Source organism: Argiope bruennichi, chromosome 4, assembly GCF_947563725.1.
Source record: "Argiope bruennichi chromosome 4, qqArgBrue1.1, whole genome shotgun sequence".
Classification (NCBI taxonomy): Eukaryota; Metazoa; Arthropoda; class Arachnida; order Araneae; family Araneidae; genus Argiope; species Argiope bruennichi.
Genome location: NC_079154.1, coordinates 142422144 through 142442987, shown reverse-complemented (window position 1 = coordinate 142442987; position 20844 = coordinate 142422144). Strand labels below are relative to the sequence as shown.

Here is a 20844-nt window from a genome sequence, read left to right as displayed (position 1 = left end):
GTACGACAACGACCCCAAACAGAATGCTCGTAACGTCAAAATGTGGTGTCTTTTTCATTGTAAACAACAGTTTCACACACTACTACAGTACTCCTACATCAATACCATTAAATATTCATGGGACATACTCGAAAAGGTGGTTCAAAAATACAAAATTAGAAATAAAATCCATTTAAAACAAGTATTGCAAGAAGAAAGGTGTAAAATATCTTCAGATACCACCAAAAATGGGTCGAATCGGTACTATGACGTTTAGAGGCCATTATAGAAGCCAAATGACATACCACTTAACAGTGACACTTTGTTTCCATGTGAGAGATTGCAAAAATTTCTCTCTCAACTACTACAGTACTCTCAATTTTTTGAGGCAAAAATCTGAGTATGTGTATTTAAAATGCTTCTGAAATTTTTCAATTTAGAAGTTTTTCGTTGATTTTTCTTTATTTTCACTCTAAATTAAACTATTTGTTATGGGTAAAAATAAAAACATGTTTTCTTTTCTCGGTACTATGTTATTTATATTGAAAGTCTGATTTTTCAAATAAAAATGAGATGAGCACGATGAAAACTCGAATCATTGTTCTCGGATCAAGCGAATTATCAGGATTAGATTGATAGTAGAAAATTTGTCGGTATGAGAGCCAGTTTGCATTCAACATTCTGAAACACCACATTCCTCTTATTTATGGTTTAAAAAGGGTATCAATGCGGAAATTTCGAAGTTCGTGTGATAAATTCTTATGTAAACTTTGTTATGCAGTCTTAAAAATATATCAATCAAAATTTCACTGATTTTAAAAAAAAATCAGTTTTAGAATGATTTTATAATTTCACATAATACAATTATATATAATAATAATAATTACGTTATATAATGAAACCATATTCTTGATTTTCAGTTAAAGTTAAAAAATATCTAAGTTTTTGCTGTTGCAGAACAAAACAATACTTCGTTATAAAACGAAGACACGTTTTATCATTTGAATATTTGCGAGTAAAACTATTGACCTTTGAAAACTACACGTATCTTTTAAAACATAATGAATAAGAAAGTAGCTTTAGGTTCCAGTAGAAGCTAATCATCGGTCAACGGTCATGCGTATTCGTGCAATTAGAGCTGGCATAAAAGAACTGCATTTCATTTAAGTGTTAAGAATATTATTAGATTAAATTATTCTGCACTATAATATAATTTGAACTGTTTCAAAAAATGGCAATTATTTTTTTCATATAAAATTTTTAAAATCGTCTGTTTTGAATTTCTTATTTTATTTTTTGGAGTTTCGGTATTCAAACCAAGTAATGATTACTTTAAAGATTTAGAAAGAAACACAATTTGGCAACGTTTATTCAGTGTTTTTATTGCCACCGCATTAATCTGATCAGTAGGAGCGAAAATTGTTATTTGTGAATACATATTTCTCTTTGGGAGTGTCAAAGCCAAGTTAATTAAAAAACTAATTTAAATTCTCGTGAGTTACTCCTTCTACTCAGACATAGTGTAAATTAATTTCTCATTATTATTGTATGAACTTTGTCAAAATTATTATTGTATGAACTTTGTCGATAATTTTTTCTGGTAGATTGTCTGACGTTTGACTACCGTTTTTGATATAGATATCGTACTTAATTTTTTATTGATAATTGTTGATTTGATAAGCTAGTCTTTATATGCAAATCTATTTATACTAATTTTCATCATTTTTAACTTTTTGTTTCTCAATACAGTTCATGGAATTTATTTAAAATGTGTGTGAGAGAGAATTGCTTATTTGCATATCCTCTTCACATCTCGAATTTTGTTTATTTTGAGCCTATAATTGGAAGTTTATAATTTTTTTGTTCAATTTTGAAAACTTGCTTTATAATTTTTTGGTTAATAATGCAAACGATCTGTTCTAAATTTCCTGTATGATTTAAAATTTAAAAAAAGTTCAGCTTTTTTTTTGTGTATGATTATTAAATATTCTTATTACAGTTTTTATGTATATTATATGTACCATTATTATATATTAATATAGTATTCTAATTTTTTTATCTGTGTGTTTCAAAAAAATCGATGTAATAGTATAATGGAATTTATATCTTTCCCTTAATTTTATTTAAGGCTATGAGTAATAGAAAAAAATAATTTAACAATAAGTTTAGTAAAAATTTGTTCATGTAATACAGTGTTTTTGATACACTGTTAGAAATTATTTTATGAAATATTGAAGCTATGTGTCAATTATTTATTATTTTTATATATAGTACTGAAATCTATCTAATTTATGTTCTGAATTGTTATTCTGTTTTGTTGTTTGTAAAAATAAATTGTTCTGTAATTATATAAATGTGTTTTAATTTTATTTAATTTTTGCTTTAATTGGTTAGATTATACATATATAATTTCCTTATTTTTAATGTAAAATTTTTTTAGAGTAATTAATAGATTCGAATAAGTTTCCCTTTTTTTGGCAGTTCATATGAGTATAATTGTAACAAATAAGTTATGAGTAAATGTTAACTATTTTTTTCGCCCATTTGTTTTTTTTGAATTTATTTAAAATATTTTAAATTCTTATCTGAGAATATCAAAAGCATTTTAAAAATTTCATATTTGTGTGGGGAAAAAAGTTGATTCATGCATATTGTCATTTCAGTAATTTTTAAGATATTAGTTTTCTAAAATTTTATATTGCTGTATAATATAGATGAATCTATTTTAGAATTTTTTAAAATTATTTCTCTGTACGTTCAGATACTCGATGTTAACCATGCATTTATAATACTTACTTGAATAATTTTATTTGTTAGTGCACTTTCTAATGTACATCTTAAATTTTGGAATAATTTCCAGGAATTTACTGACTATTTAAATACTTGTCTGGGTTTGATGGTTATTTTGATTTAAAAGTTTTTACACTTTAATCTGGATTCTTATTTAAGGAAACTAAGTTCGACATTTATACTGTATAAAGAATTCTGAAAATGTTTACACTTGCAGCCTCATTTTGATCGTGTAAAGGTTTCCTCAATTCATTTTAGCGAAAAGAAAACCAGTAGTGGTCTCAAATTATAAAATATGTAAAATTTGACATATAAATCACTGATAATTGGAAGAATAGTCAAATTAAAACTATTTTTCAGCAAATTGTAATGAAATATCCTAAATAGAAAATAAATTTCTGAGCTAATTTTTTCTTCAACCATTAAAAAAATTCAAATCCTCCTATGTACTATTCTATGCTGCTGTACAAAGGAATTTGACCTATTAATAATAACCCATATTAGATTACTTTTGATTTTTAATTTTAAATCTCCTAATAAACAAAAGCATTCATCAAGGCCGTGTTTTGAAGAAGGAAAGAAAACTAAGATCATTGGCAGTCTTAGTCAATTGTCCCAGTTAAATTCAATTGGGTTACATATCCTTTCTTTCCATGCCATGTTTGTTACTAAACATTTTGCTAGAGGTATTAAATTTGGTTTTCTAAATCACTACCAGATTTCTAAATTTGTTAATTTGGACTTTACAATTTTTTTTAAAGATTCTGGAAATTATATATGTTTAACTCTGCTTGGATTTTTTTTTAAATGTGTATTATTTAATTGCAAGAAAATAAGCACTTTTATTAATAAAGTCTTTTATCTGTCAAAATTAAGTTAATTATTGTGCCACTTGTTTGGCTTTTAAAATTATAGCTTTTATCATTTATTAAATTTTTTTAATAACTGAGGGGTTAAAATTTTTCGCAAGTAAAGAATTTCTTTGCTGGTCAGGAGCATTCAGATGTTTTGCCATTGATTCTTAAAATTGGTGTATGTTTACATAAAATAAAAAAATGAATAATCAACAAAGCTATAAATTTAGCCGTTGTTATTCACTAAAATATTTTGACTGTATTCTATATATGTTAAAAGTATGGAAAGAACCATCTTAGAAATCTAAATATCGTTTAGACAATAATTATTGCTTAGAGATTTTTAAAACCAAGGCAAGATTGGGACTGCCCGAATCACTTATTAGAAGGAAGCATTTTTGAAAATAAAATTTAAATTCAGATTGCTTAATTCACATAAATAAGTATTTTTAATTGAGCCATGAAATTATAATAAGCCTTTAAACGATAATATTAATTTTATAGCTTCTACATAAAGTTTATTTCTAAGTGAATATTTTCGCTGTGTTGTATTCTATTGTTACTTGAAAATGCCCTTTACAATCAATTGATCAATCAACAATTTAGATTCATTTATGAAGGCTTGAAATTTTAAATGGTACATACTTTTCCAATGATATCCAGAGTAATCATTAAGTTAATTGAATCAAATATTAAGACTTAAATTGTTAATTTCCAACACAGTTAAACTTGAATTTCAAAAAATCTTTGTATTGTAGAAATTCTACAACATTTCTAAATAAAATTTTAAAAAATCATAACTTAAAAGTTTTTGTTGAAATTTTATTAGTTATTTTAATTAATTTTCAATATTTAATTATTTTGAAATATATAAGAATTTATATCTTAATAAAAAAAATCATCATGTGCTTAAGATTACTGCAAAGTTGACATCATTTGAATTTTTAGAGAATTCATCTGACTTTTAGAGAAAAGAAGAAATAATAATAATTTTACTATTGGTTTGAAATTTTTTTTGGCATGCCAAAAAATCTTTGTTTCTGTTTGTGGCAAAACAGATCGCCCATGAGCATTTAAAAATAATTCCTTGGGAAAATACCCTGCATATTTGGTATTTATCTACATTTGGATAAGCACCTCAAAAATATTTATATATTCGTTAGTACCTACTCACCATTCTTCGAGTACTAGTTACATATATTCAAGACTGTGTTATTATTGAAGGAGATTTAAGGACAGATATATCAACAAATTAAAAACATGGCAGAAATTTTTCTATACTGAATTGAAATATTCAGTGGTTATTTTGTTTAGATAAACAATTTATCTTATAACATACAGAGAACACATGAGAAAATGGAATATGATGATACCATTTATTTCAATAAAAACAAAAACAGACTTACAGCACCAGCTCCCCAACCTGCATCTTCTCCAGCTTTGGCAACCACCACACAAGCTGCAATGAAGTAAAACACAGTCCACAGAGCATAAATCCCAATTCCTGAAAAAGAAAAAAAATTACAAACCATTAAGTAACAAAAATTATAAATTTAAAAATCTTTAACCATGCTTTAACTCAAAAAGAGAATCAATATAATTAATAGATAGATTTAAAAGGAAGAATCTTTTTTATTAACAAGTTTATTATATCATTAAGTTTGATTATGAAGAAATAAACAGTTAATTTTAAAAATTAAAACAAAAATTCGAAGCTCAAATTATTTTTTTAAAGAAAACTCCTTTGCCTTTAGAAATATTTTATGTATTCAGAATATGGAAATTATGCAGTTCACTAAACAGTAGCATTTAAAAGCACTGCATAAAAATAAGAATCCAGAAGCAGAATTCTATAATTAAATTCGAAGTGCATAATTTCATCTTGAAAAATACAAAACTAAACAGAGCTTTATATACCAAAAGACCATATAATTCTCTACCATTAAATTATTTTTAAGTTTCTGCATAACTAGATATATATGGTTCTTTTTTATATGTATATATTTTTACTTTGTAGGTGCTTAGAAATGTAAAATTTAATTCCTTTAACAAATACTAATCATTCCAGAATTATTTAAGGGGGAAAAAAGCATTGCATGTTAGATTAATTTTACTTTTCACTGTAATTTGATTAATATTTAAACCAAAAACCTTTGAAAAACGGTTTATTTTGTAAGAATTATTTAAGATCTTTAATCTGATGTAATATCTTTTCTGTTATTTTAATTTTTATAAGCAACTATATTATGTGATATATTATTGCTATATGTTGTATATATTTTAATATTATTGTTATATTAATAATATTAATATTGCTATATTAATATTATTTTAATATTAATATGTAATATTTTTCCTGTTTTAATTTTATGTTTTTAGATTTTCTGATATACAATGGCAACTGTAACGGTATCAGCAACTACAACTACGAAGGTATCGCCAAACATTCGGTTTGATCCCAGTTATGCCAAAACCATACCTGGAATACTCAAAATAGCACAAGCAGTATGGGTTTTTTTCTTTATCAACTTAAACATATAGATTAAAGAAAAATATTTAAATGTTCTTCTGATTCTTAGAGATATGTTAAAATGCTGTTTCTCTTATTTCATAAATTGTTTTATCATAAGTGTTTTTTTATGGAGATGTTTTAATCAAACATATGTTTGAATCATTGATGCTATCAGATTCTAATTTGTATCTTTGTCTAATTATAATTCAACAATCTAGCAATCAAAGTATTAAACTGGCATTAAAATATAGAAGCAAGTTACTATTTTGTTATAAATCATCATATGCTGAGGCAAATGCATAGTTGACATCGTTTGAATGTTTAGAGAATTTATCTGGCTATAATTAAAATTTTCATGAACCATTTCATTGGAAAAGCAGAGATAATAATGATATTCTTATTATGAATTAAATATTTATTTTCATTGAACATTTATCTTAGTGTGTTCATATATTCCGGTGTCTATCAATTTTATGATATTCTACTATTAATGGGGATCAGTAAAAATATTTCTTTTTCAGGTTGTCAGTTTGATTGGTTTTATCTGCATACAAATGGCGAGTGGTGATTATTATTCACGTTCAGCAAGTGGTTGGTTTATATTTGTTGCCATGACTGCATTTTGGGTGGTTCTAGTTCTTCTTGTATTATATTTGTTCCATATCATTGAAAAGTTACACTGGATTCCTTGGTTGCTTGGCGTAAGAACCTTTTTTGTGATAAATTATCATTTAGTATATCTTTATGAACTAAGTATATCATGTCCTTATTTATGTTTATATATATAGCTAGATGATGGCAAGCCAGTTTAATAGCGCGAGGAAAGCTACATAATGTTTCATCACATTTCGTCAAATAATTTTAGGCATGATTGAAATATGCTTAATATTGATATTTTTACTAATATTTTCAAGACTATATTCCGGTTTTTAAAAAAATTTTTAATCCTTAATTTTTGGTTTTACTGAGGTTTGGCAATTATATTAAATTTTGTATAGTTAGACATAAGTTATGATCACAGAATTAAATTTTTTTCATACAATAACTTGCAAAATATGACAATTCAGACAATTCTAAGTGCAACCCTAAAAAGTCAGAAATTGAATATTTATTTGTCAAAACTTTTTGTCACTTACCCAAGATGGTGTTTATTTCATGAATGCTATGCATACTTGGTGATAAGACTTTTCATAATTCTATCCGGAACAGATATATTGCTATAACTTTCAATTTACTTGTGAAGATATAAGTTCAAAATTTGTGAAAAACATGTATTTATTTATTTTTATTGAATATATTAGAATAAATATGTTTATTAGGAATTTCGGCAAGGTCAATTTACTAAAAGAAGTGGCTTACATTAGATGTGCAAATTGCACTAAAAAGGGAGTCAACAAAATCTTTATTGGAATCTCATAATAAAACCACTGAAGGAAAAAATTGTCATTTTCACTCTTATCTTCTGGTATGAAACAAATGTATAGCACATTTATCCCTGTGTAAAACTTATGCCACCCATGGTAATATCAGTTGAAGTTCATTCAAAACTGTACAGTCTTTTGAGTTGAAGCAAATGATGAGTGAAAAAAATAATAATTACCTGTTTTTATATTCTCAGATCTTGCAGACTGGGAATTTTAATTCTTCAAATGTCCTTATTATGTTAAAATTGGCAGTAGTCTTCATGAAAAAATACAGATGGATATAAATGTCCTTTTCCCCAATATTTCAAGTAGGAATATTATTTTCTTTACTGTATTTATTTAATCAAATAGTAATGTAATTAGCTGTGATGATGTGCAGTAAAAGTGGCAGTTTTATTATTATTATAAGAACATGATTTTATGCTTGAAAAAAAAAATGAGATTGAAATGAAATTTTTTACATGAGAACACTATTGAGTTATGAAAGTGTTTTCATTTTTTTTTGTTGGAAATTTCAGTAAATATTCTAATGCTGAAAAATTAGTAATTTAATTTCCTATTCATTATTTAACATTTTTATCTTATAAATATTTTTTTTCTGTTAAGTGCACATTTCTTTAAGTGAAATTTGCCTTTTATTTCAGCATTAATATTTTTTGTCATATCTACGTATTAATATAGAAAATGACTTGAAACCACTCTTCAAACTGTTTCATATTTTGCAGAGTATCTTCATATTTTTAGTACTTAATTAAAATTCTTTAAATTGATGCTAAAATAACTCCTGTTTATATATATATAGTTAATTTTTGCTCGCATATTTGTTTTTATTTTATATGGTCTTTTAGTATATAAAGTTCTGTTTAGTTTTGCATTTTTCAGGATAAAATTATGCACTTCGAATTTAATTATAGAATTCTGCTTCTGGATTCTTATTTTTATGCAGTGCTTTTAAATGCTACTGTTTAGTGAACTGCATAATTTCCATATTCTGAATACATAAAATATTTCTAAAGGCAAAGGAGTTTTCTTTAAAAAAATAATTTGAGCTTCGAATTTTTGTTTTAATTTTTAAAATTAACTGTTTATTTCTTCATAATCAAACTTAATGATATAATAAACTTGTTAATAAAAAAGATTCTTCCTTTTAAATCTATCTATTAATTATATTGATTCTCTTTTTGAGTTAAAGCATGGTTAAAGATTTTTAAATTTATAATTTTTGTTACTTAATGGTTTGTAATTTTTTTCTTTTTCAGGAATTGGGATTTACTGCTCTGTGGACTGTGTTTTACTTCATTGCAGCTTGTGTGGTGGTTGCCAAAGCTGGGGAAGATGCAGGTTGGGGAGCTGGTGCTGTAAGTCTGTTTTTGTTTTTATTGAAATAAATGGTATCATCATATTCCATTTTCTCATGTGTTCTCTGTATGTTATAAGATAAATTGTTTATCTAAACATAAAATAACCACTGAATATTTCAATTCAGTATAGAAAAATTTCTGCCATGTTTTTAATTTGCTGATATATCTGTCCTTAAATCTCCTTCAATAATAACACAGTCTTGAATATATGTAACTAGTAATCGAAGAATGGTGAGTAGGTACCAACGAATATATAAATATTTTTGAGGTGCTTATCCAAATGTAAATAAATACCCAATATGCAGGGTATTTTCCCAAGGAATTATTTTTAAATGTTCATGGGCTATCAGTTTTGTCACAAACAGAAGCATATTAAATTTATATTATGCATAATTTGTAAAAGTTTGATATAATTATTAAAGGAAGATTTTTTGGCATGCCGAAAAAAAATTTCAAACCAATAGTAAGTTAAAATCATTTTCAAACCAATAGTAAAATTAATTATATGTTTTAATCAAATGACCTATACATTCATCTGATTAGTAAACAATTGAACAATTTAGAGAATCTTTTGTTAGAAAATTTTCCCATGTCTCCTTTACAAAAATTTGAATAAAACCTAATTCTTGATAAATAAGAATTCTATTTTAATTCTTGTAAAATTGAGAATCTGGTATTAGTCAATTACTTTGAAGAAGAGATTTTCTATTCAATGATGCAAGAACCATTCGACCCATTGGATGGTATACTTTCGACAATAAATTTGGTCAACAAATGAAGTTAGAGGGTTTTCATAGAAGACACATCTTGGCTATTACATTATAAAGGAATTAGAGATTATGACTCCATTATAATGAGATAGAAACTTGAAAGACAAATTATTTATGTGGCTTTCCATCTTTTAAGAGGTTGTGACAATTTTTGATGTTCCTGGGAAATTATTCATTTTCTTATTTGATATTGGCTCAAGAACTACCAAATTTAGCATAGGTACACTTTGAAGGTTAAAAATTTGCACCTTAGATAGATGTTACCTTATCTAAAAAAATTTATCTGCATTAAAAAAGATAATTTTTTAAGGTTATTGGCATCTTTAAAAAATTGTTTTTTTTTTTGTTTTTGTTTTTTTTTTAATAATAACAATTTTGTTAAAAGATAATTTTTCCTTCCTGGATTTAAAAAAAAATATTCTTAATCATAATTTTCTGTAATAGATCTCATTGTTGCAATAGAATACTAATAGATTTCAGTATTTCAATCTAATCAAAACCGTTCTTATTGTTACATCTTATTTTAATAGTATGATTTTTTTTTCTTCTAAACTAAGTTCATTTTGTTGAAACCTAAGGAAAAAAATTCTGTTATTTTCGGTTTTACTTGAGGAATCATAAAGTGAAATTATATGACAATCTAAAATATTCTAACTCAGAGAGAGTCGAATACCAAACTACATAAGTTTTCAGTGGTAGTTTGATTTCATAGAACAGGGCCCCATTAGAAAAATTCATGTACATAATAAATAGAACAGATATAAAATTGTTAAAATAGCATAGATTTAATATCTGTTATAATTTGAGGCGTAAAAACAATTTAAGGAGGAATTATGATCATTGCATTACCCATAAAATTTGGAATTAAAGCAGATAATATTCCTTGCGAACGAACCAATCACCAAATGCATCTAATTGTAATTAAATAGAGTTCATATTTAAATTAATTTTTTTATGAAAAAACTTGGATGTAATGTTTTTGTTTTTAATTTGTATCCCAATTTTTATAAAATTAATTTTGTAAAAATTATGTTTAAACAAATACTTATAATTTTTCTTTATTTTAGTTTGTATATACTCGCAATATATATGTAATAATATCAAATTACGCAACAATGCAGGCATATTATTTTATTAGATTTAATTGAAAACTAAATAACTGCATTTATGCTTAAAAATAACCACTCAAGGATTTTATATTATTGTTTGTGACATAAAAATTACTTGTAACTTAACTATTGATGACAATATAGTATAAATGTCATATTGAGAAAGTTAAAATATATTGGTTGAATTGAAGGTTATAAATATTTCTAGCTTGATTGTAAATTAATATCTTTTTTTAAAAAAAAGTCATCTTGTACATCTTTGATGCATTGGTTACAAAGAAAGGTTGCTTTATTGTATATTTTTAATCTTTGAAAGATCTTTTATGCATCTTTCAAAAGATTGAAGTTAAAAAATAAATAAATGGATAGTTGAAAAAATGTGCAATCAAAATTGTAACAAACAATTTTGATTATAAGAATGGTAATTAATTTCATTATCATTTTAAAGTAATTGTAAAGTTGAGATAATGATGGTTTATAATGATAGAAATAAATTGATAGATTTTAAGATGATAGTTAATATAATAGAAAAAATAAAAATTAAATTTGGAAATCAAACACTAATTGTTTTACTGTTCAAATATAAATTTTTTTTAATTTTATCCATATTGCTCATCTAATGCGCTAGTTTTTAAATTAATAAGCATTATAAATGGAATTAAATTGTTTTAACAAAATAAATTTATCAATGAAATGTATTGTGTTTTTCAAAATAAATGGTGCATTTTTCTTAAATTTTCATCATTATTTAAATCATTTCTTTCTTAATAATTCATGAACTATGAATTTTGAAATCATGATATTAGTATCGCAGTTTGCCTACTTCTTGAAAATAATCTGTGTTGGGGGGGGGCTGACATATAACCAACGTTTTGTATCATATAAGAAAAATACTCCATCATTATAATAGTCACTATGGAAGTATAAATATGTTGCTGAATTTGTTTAATATGCAAAACACTTTATCAGCTCTAACTGCATATCTTATTTTGAATATGTCACATCAAAATGTGTTTTAGAAATTAACGAAAGCTAATTTTTATTATAAATATTAAAAATGTTTAAAGACTATTATAAAATTTAATGAAACGTTGGTAGTAGCAACCACCATTTCAAATAAAATTATTTAAAATATCCAACAAATTTTCTTTCATTGGGAATAGCAGCACTAAAAGTTTTCGAGTATATGGAAGCATTTAAAGAAAATGTATTAACAAATTAACTGTCACCAGATATTTACTGAAATTAGCCTTATTTGTGGTCAAAATTAGTTTGGATTTCAAATAATTTGAAAACTATTCAGGAATTTCACTTATGTAAATTATCTAAATAAATTCATCCAATTATTGACACTTTTTTCATTATGAGGCATTTTTATTGCTATGAAAAGCATTACTTTTTAATTTCACAAAAGTGAATTAGTGGTGGTGCCTTTAAATCTTTCCAAAAAAACTGTGTGTGTGTGTTCGTTCGTTCGTTCTACAAGCCGGATCGTTTGACTTACAGCTACCAGATTGTGCACATGTATACCTTCGAGACTTACATCGTATTGAAGTTCAAAAAATAATCTTTTCAATGAGGCTAATTTTTTAACTAACAAATTAAATTTCTATTTTTAAAAAATAATTTAATTATATTTTTCCGCAATTTATTTCCCACAAAACAAAATTTAAGCTGCACATTGCATGTTAATAGGAAAAAATTAAGTTTCATCAATATGTTGCTATCGTACCAAAACTCAAATTAAAAAATAAGTTAATTCTCATTCCAAATTAAACATATAAAAATTTAATTTTCAGCACGTGTCTGTATGAAATGAAATATTATATTTTCTGAAAAGTAAATGAAAGGAAATGTTTTCTACAATCTTTTACAATACTAATATTACTAATTCAATTAAATAGTTTTATTTAAGGTAAATATGGTTTAATATGTATATCTACTCTAAGCGGTGCTCAACAGCTAATTTTTAAACCTTTAGTAATAGACATACATCTGCTCACAATTGGTCTAAATGAAATAATTATATTTTATATAAATGGAATCAATAAATGCTGATGAATTACGAATTTTAAATTTTTACATATATCCTCTGCTCTGTGAATCATATTTAACAAAATATTCGTAAGTCACTGATATTTTAAATAAAAAAAATTGCACTCCAATTAATGAAATCAATCATTAAAGCTTACTGATTTATGAAAATTTCAATATCACTATATGCAAATGGGTGATTTTAGATCACTTTATCAACTGACTCAAAGAAGTCAATCCTCGTCCAGAGTTTCTTACGAATGATTGGCTTAGATTATGAAAATGTTGATTGTTCTAATATTGTAATATTCAGAACTTATTGAATCGGTCAGATTTTTATGCAGGAGATATAAAATGTTTATTTATTTATTTAAAAGTTGGAGTGTCCAGAATATTTTGCATAATATGATTCCTTAGAACTAAAGGACTGTCTGAAATTTAGACTTCATAATTTTTTGAAATATATTTTAAACCAAAAAAACAATTATTATTGACAACATATATATCCTTTTAAAAATAAAACTAAAAACTGAACTTTTCATTGAATCCGTAAAATTTTTGTTGAATAATTCTTTAAGAAATTATAAATTATGAAAATTATTTGGGAGTGCACATAAGTCTTCAATGCTGAACGACTCTGATTTCAGTTCTCATATTTATTTATTTTTAAAGACGCATGGAGTCTCTAAAGAGATATTTTTATATTAATTGTGGTTTCATCATTTTCACTTACTAATACCGATTACCCACTAATTAATTCATCGTTATTCTCTGAATTTTACTGGTGCTAATCGATAGTGAATAAGTGAATGAAATGACTATCGAAATTTGAAGCTTAAAAATATTTTGCTGAAGAACCTATTATGAGAACAAATTACATAATATATTAAATGAAGATTTTAGCTAACATTAATACTGGCGAACCAGCTGGTCACGAAAAATAGCTAGTTCTAATATTTAAGATCTGTAGTGTCAGTGTGTGATATATTTTTAGTTAATAAGTATTACAGCATGACTGGGAAAAGATTTTGAATTTCTATTCAAGTCAAGCGATGCCATTTTTGTGGTTTCGAATATCTTTTGTACTTCGAGATAAAATTGCCTCCTTATGTTGTCCAAATTTTAAAATTTACGTACATATTTGTATGCACATGTTAAAAATATGATGTATATTATCTGTGAAGAAATAGAATAAATATGTATTATGTATGTATAAATTGAGCATATTTGGCTGAAGAGATGTTTTGAGGAATTTTATTGTCATAGAATCCTAATGAATATGCACAGTGTCAAGTCAAATGATGCAACCCAAAGTAATAAACTTCCTCAAGAGACATATATGAAAGTAAATGAAGTAAAACATATTATTAATTTGATAAATAAGAATATTTGCTCATTGAATATAAGAGTTTTAAATTAATTTTTCTTTTTAATTAAACAGAGAATGAACTTTTCTGAGGCAAACACAACTTAAAATTTTGGCTTTTTTTACTTTTTTATGAAGGAAAAAAGCTTACTTCCTAAATTCATCTGAAAAGCTTGCAGTCGGAAGGTTGGAATAAAATGATCTGATAAAAATATGTATAAATGGAAATGGAAATAAAATGATGTATTAATTATTCAGAAAAAATTGAAAAAATAGCTATTTAGCTAATTTAAATGAAATGTCATATGTCAAAATGATTTTCTTAATTTGTTTTGGTTATAAGTATTTATGAATCTGGAAGACAAAGTGAGTTATTAATAACAGTGAAAAATATCCAAAAAACAATCAGAGTAGATTTTTTTATATTTAACATGGTGATGTGATTGATCTTTCTTATTAATTTAATTAAATACAAAAATTTGTATTTGCTGAAACAAAGCAGTATCTTTTTATATTTTTTAGTTGCAATGAAGTGTTGAAAAACTGCTTAATATAGAATGAATTCTATCCATATGTTTAAAATCTTCTGAAGAAGTAGGTTTAAGCTTTCTTTGGTCATTTTTTTTTTGTGTGTGTTATTAACTGGCGATATATACATTATTTCAGTTCTTTGGCTTTGTTGGTATGGCTCTGTTTGGCTATGATGCTTTCACAAAATATAAATTATGGAGGTCAGGAGCTATTGCGCAAGGTGAACGAACAACTACTACCAGCACATCTCCAACACCAACTGGCCCGAGTTACCCTACATACTAAAAGTATGCATACAGTTTCAAAATTCTTTTAACTTAATACTTGGATTTTTATAATTTTTGAATGTGTATTTTGTGAATATGACTATTCATTGATTCAATGTACAATCTTCTATATTTCATCCAGGTACTGTATAACATTTTATTTTTCAGAAGAGCTTTTTTTTTTCTCTTTTGGATCAAACCTGTTCTCTGGCTGTAACCATTTAAGTACACATCTATAACTGTGGGATCTTCATTTCTTGTTCAATTGTTAACTCTGGTTTTTTGTTAAATGCATTTTATGATTTATTTTGTCAGACTGTAAATGTTTAACATACTAGTGTTAGATATAGTTGATTATTTTTTGTTACTTATTGTTCTAACCGTAAATGTGTACAAAACTCTCTTGGACTGCCTGTATTGCCAGTAACTAGCTAAGCTCTATTTATTTTCAGGTTTAAATGTCAATGCAGTTATTATTAATAATTTTTTTATTTTAAATGACAATTTTTTTTTTTTTTTTTTTTTTCTTTCAACTGAAAACCACTTTTTATTGAAAATTACATTTATTGAGTTTACATTTCTTAAATGTTACTTTTAATTGCAGTTTAATTCAGTGCTCAGGGATAAAAGTATTATAGATGTAATAAAGTAAAATAGATATTATTTAAAAAAATATCTTGAATCCAGAATTTATAACTTAATGATCTCAGTTTTTTATCAAAATAAGAAAGAAAGAAAGGGGAATTGGCTCTGAGAATTTCATATTTTAGAGTAAAAGTAATGGAAATGTTTACTTACTAAAATAAATCTTTTGAAAAAAGATCTTTTAAAATTAACATATTTTGTAAACTCATTTAATTATTTTATATGAAATAAATATTTTAAACATTAAAGATGTCATTTTTAAGATCGTAATTTTTGTAACAATTTTGACAAAAATAGAATAAACATTAAATTTTCTACAAAATATTCTTTGAAATTTTTAGCAAAACGTCTTTGCCATCCTTCAGTGATATTTTATGGGCTGCCATATGTGGTTTGAATAAATGTTTTTGCATTCTTGTTTGCTGTGCATAATTGTGTACATTTTCAACCATTTTGAAGGAAATTTACTTTTTACTCAATCTTTTAAATTGTGAAGAAATGTTTGCCATGTTTAACAAATATATATTCTTTACTTTTTCCTCATCTAACTGTAAAAATTATATTTTTATTCCAATTGCTGTTGAATATTGAGGAATGTTTTTGTATTTCTTTTGTAGAACTCTGGGATCTAAGTTTCAGAGTGTGATTTAGTATTACAGCAAATTGGGATTTTTAAAATGTGGATCTGAGTAATATTTTAATTATGAACATATCATTTGATATATTTTACAAATTTAAATTGGCCTGAAGAATTATGAAATAAAAATTATATTTTCGGAAAATCCATTTAATAAAAGCAAAGAAAAAGGTTCAAAATAGGATTATTCCCTTAACATTTTACAGTTTCCCACCCATTTTTTGTAATACTTTGCTCTTGATATATTTATGCACGTTTATATGTATATATTTGCTTAAAAGATTTTATATAGATATATATTTAAACTTTACATTGAATCTTTATATATAAGTGTTTCACAAATTGCATGGAATATTTTGCAATAAACAGATTGCCTTATTGCAAATATTTAGTACAATGATAGATTGTTTTGTTATATATATATATTATACATATGGATATACAAATAATAGTATTTAAAAGAACATGACAACATTCCAATGACACAATATTTGTTAAAAGTTAATTGTGATAAAGCAGTTGTGGCATTAAATTTATTTGAAAATTTGATACATGTTAACAGTTTTAATAATTCAGCATATAAATATTATATAACAATGTAGTAAAATCGAAAATAATGCATGTTTTTTTTGGGGTTTTTTTTTGTATTGCAGTATTATAAGAGTGCTTGGGGTTGTTATTGAATTTATTATTATAAAAGGGAGGTTGTGTATCCACCAAATGAGTGTGCTACTTAGGTTTTGTGTTGAATAATTATTTATTTTTAACTGTTGTGAGTTTTCAGTGACTTCTGTTTAGCACAGAAGACTATTATATCTTTATAATTTTGGAACTTCCAATTAATAATCTGTGAAAGAATTTTAAGAAAAGTGCATATTTGCATTAATTCATGAGATTTTGTTCAAAAAAACTTTTTATCTAATTTGGTACATAATTTATCTAAGTATTTTAATTTTAAACATATTTATATTATGAGATTTATTTTATGTAAAAATAAATACTTTACTTTTTAATGTTTTGCTGTTAATTTTTAGAATTGCTTGCATTTTTACCATTGCTTGCATTTTGTTTTGATGATTTTTATAAATATAAACTAAACATAAATTCACTAAGAACAGTAATTGTAAATTAAGTGAACTTATTTACTCCTTCTATTTATTAACTAATGTATCGGGTTAATTTAGATTAAGATTACATACAATATTATGAGTTGGAAATAAAAAATATTGAGGAAACAAGAGTTAAAAAGTTGCTTGTGTCTTTACAAAAATTCTGTTATATCATTGGCATAGAGGAGAAATTCATTAATGGATTTAAAAATTATTGAATAATTATTAGTCTTTTCAAAAGTACAAAAACTGATGTTGATAAATGTGGCCAAGTTAAATTATATATTTCTATTTAAAGAAAAAGAAAGGGAGGAGGCAAATATCATTTAATGAATTTCTTCTTGTTTTCAATTTATGTATATAAACGAATATTTTAAATGCATCACTAATATAATCTTTCTGCAGTTGTATTTGTAAAGAAAGCATAGCTTTAATCCTAGTTATGTGAATACAGAGATCTACATATAGAATATGCATGCTCATAATTTATGTAAGCATTGTATTTGTAATTCTATTAAAAATAAAATATTCAGTTTAAAAAATTTTTTTGTGGGATTTAATAATGGTTAACTTGTAGTTATGAATTTTAAATTTCAGCAAAAGTTTTGTTTTTGACACTTAGAATCAGCATTCATCTTGTCGTGGCTTAATCAGTTTAATCAAGTTTTCTATAGAATAAATTATATAACTAATGCACTAAACTAGTTCAGTATTTTAGTAATAACTTTTACTAAAACTCGAAAATAGTAATAAAAAAAATTCACCATAAATTTTAAAAGCAGCCTTCTTGCTGATGGAATATGGCACTTTTTAATGTCATTGCTGTATGATAATTTTATTTATGTCTACTATGTTAGTGGTCGAAAACTCATTGGGACTCTTAATACTATGTTGCTGTTGATACCACATTGATGTTCCATGAAAATTATCTGATTTAATGATAACGAACATAATCTGAATCATTACAACCTGCTTTAAACTAAAGAATCCCAGTTACTTGCAGATCGCTTGGTGTTAATTTGAGTTTCGGAAAAGAAAAATGTCTTAGTTGTTATTTCTGAAATTAAAAAGTACTGTTATAGATATTTTCTTTAGCAACAGTTATTCATCTAAAATAGAACATGACTGTTTTTAATTAATCGAATACACTAGTAATAACAAATTATTTTTTATCACACATCAGCATATTTTCAGGGATAATATGAGGAGAGGGTATTTTTCAGTTATTTGAAAGATCCTATTTACAATGATACTTCACTTGTTAATATTGTTGATATATGGTTAATTTTTGACATCAATTCGTATTTTCTCTGGTCCCTAGAATTTCCTTTTAGAACAAGGATACAATAAGAATTTAGAATTCCAACTTCGAAGATATTTTTATTGATTAATTATACAGATTACATTTATTATCAACATTTAATTGCTTTTTTTAAATCTTGCTTTGTAGAGCAGAATTTGTTACCAGGCGAAAGGACTTTTATGCATTAATGTAAGGAATTGTATAGGTCTGAGTAAAAGTTTTAGTGATGCAGGAACTCAGTCTATTATACTAAATTTCCTAATGATTGCATAAAAAAATTTCTCTATAAAGATTTAAATGCAAACTGTGCTGATTCTTTTGAACAGAAATTGCCTTTTTAAAGTTCTTTACTGAAATGTATTTCCTTGATAGTTCCAGCTATAGAAGGAAAAAGCGTTCACTTCAAAGGAAAAGACACTTCAGAGCTACAGAAACTGCCATTTCTTATCACAAATTTTTTCCCTTGTGCTGAGGGTAAAAAGGTTATATATTAAGAGTTCACCAGTATTGAGTTGATTTAAAATTGCTATCACCTGTTGATGATTGAGTAAACTTATTGTCATAGACAATTGATAATCGAAATTATTCACTATGGAAAAATATATTACTCCTTGTAAAAATGGTAAAAGCTATAATTAGTTTTTAAAAAAAATGTTTTTCCAATTCAGATTGTAAAATATAAAATGATAGGCAAGGAGCAGTTTGCTTTTGAAAGTAACGTGTGCAGACATTTATGATAAGATAGAAACAAAATATATGATAGAAATAAGATTTTTTGTCTGGTGCTGTTGATCGTAACATGTCCAACAATTTAAAATCGTATTTGAAATATTACCAGGGAAAACTAGTTAGCAAAAAAATAATGGTGGAACAAAAATTAACAATTCCCTCCCATCCAAAAAAAATTTTAAGTGAAGAAAAACAGCAAATTGAAGCATGAACGAACACTTGAACTTTTGTTTCAAAAAGTAATAAACAAAAAAAAAATAATTAAATAATGCATAAATAAAATTTTACAGGATTATATTTTCAAAGTCGCATGTATCTTTTTAGTTTTTCGAGTGCTTTTTATCATAGTTTTTATGTTGTACGAACCTTTTTAAGTTCTTCATTTTCCATCCATTAATTTTCTTTTAAATTCTGCAATATTTTTAATATCTCAAGCACTATTTGTAAAAAATTATTTTGTTTAATTAATCAAAGTAATTTTACTTCTCAGTGTTTGTTTGGCACGATTCCTTTTTTTTTTAAATTTTTTTTATGGGATTTAACTTTTTTGTGTCATGTCTGTAGCTATAGAAATACATTAAAATGAGATTTGGGGAGAAATTTGAATTTACTTTATAACTGCAATGGATTCCTCTTTATAGAATTGGTTTCTTTCAAATAAAATCTTTAACTGATTTTGAAAGGATTATTCTTGTATTTTCTGTGAAATATAAAAGCATTTTTAGCAAGAGCTTTAGTTTAAATTTCGTTAAAATAAAAAATAAAATTTAATAATAAAGTGCATCTTCAGTAATCTTTACAATTAAAGTAAACTTATACAAATAAAATGCATACATACATATACAGGATATTACCGAATTCTACCGACGAATTCAGAGGGGTGATAGTAGGCATCAAGAGGATAAAGAATCGCCATACAACATGGGGTCCCAAACGACGTTTAGTAGGTGAAAAGTATTTTAGAACCCATATTTGCAAAAATATTGAAACTTGAAATAAAAACTTGAAAATGTAAAGAATTTTATATTCTATAATTTGATATAAGCGTGTTGCGTGAGAATAGGGTAGTTTTAAAGATATTCAAGATAAATTAAAATGGGAACCAGAAAACATCGCTGCAACATCAGTAGCGATGTTCGCAGAGAGCGTTGTCAAATTCAGAGCAAGGATAATAGGCGTTAAATAGCTGAAAAATTAACAGAAAACATAGGGTCGCAAGTAATGTTTTTCAATGAAAATCGCAAATCGGGTAGAGTTCGCACGCTGGATGCTTGATGTCACACAAGAAGATGCACACTTTTCTGCTAGAGTTTTATTCTCAAATGAAGCTTGCTTTGCCCCACATCACTATCTCGTTGAACGTACAACACAAGTTTGATATTAACATCTGGTCAGAGCCATCTATCTGGACCGTATCTTCTGCCC

General features: G+C 25.6%; 1 protein-coding gene across 3 annotated transcripts; it reads left to right on the top strand.

Moving 5' to 3' along the window:
- The first annotated feature begins 1343 nt into the window (after positions 1-1343).
- Positions 1344-17931, top strand: LOC129966650 (CKLF-like MARVEL transmembrane domain-containing protein 4). 3 transcript variants are annotated; one of them, XM_056081150.1, is made up of 6 exons: positions 1344-1472; positions 6003-6128; positions 6657-6836; positions 8819-8917; positions 14866-15017; positions 15165-17931. In XM_056081150.1, the coding sequence occupies exons 2-5, from the start codon at positions 6018-6020 to the stop codon at positions 15013-15015; spliced, it is 540 nt and encodes a 179-aa protein (XP_055937125.1). In that variant the 5' UTR covers positions 1344-1472; positions 6003-6017; the 3' UTR covers positions 15016-15017; positions 15165-17931. The 3 variants fall into 3 exon arrangements, with proteins under 3 accessions (XP_055937125.1, XP_055937126.1, XP_055937124.1); XM_056081151.1 differs by having other exon boundaries at positions 1362-1501; positions 15168-17931; XM_056081149.1 differs by having other exon boundaries at positions 1362-1501.
- The last annotated feature ends 2913 nt before the right edge of the window (positions 17932-20844 follow it).

What these genes read in the sequence shown, in the direction of transcription:
- LOC129966650 (XM_056081150.1), top strand. Translation starts at nt 6,018, where the DNA reads ATGGCAACTGTAACGGTATCAGCAACTACAACTACGAAGGTATCGCCA. An exon ending in TACTCAAAATAGCACAAGCA is followed by an intron (nt 6,129 to 6,656) that starts GTATGGGTTTTT and finishes TTTCTTTTTCAG; the next exon opens with GTTGTCAGTTTGATTGGTTT. An exon ending in GGATTCCTTGGTTGCTTGGC is followed by an intron (nt 6,837 to 8,818) that starts GTAAGAACCTTT and finishes TTTCTTTTTCAG; the next exon opens with GAATTGGGATTTACTGCTCT.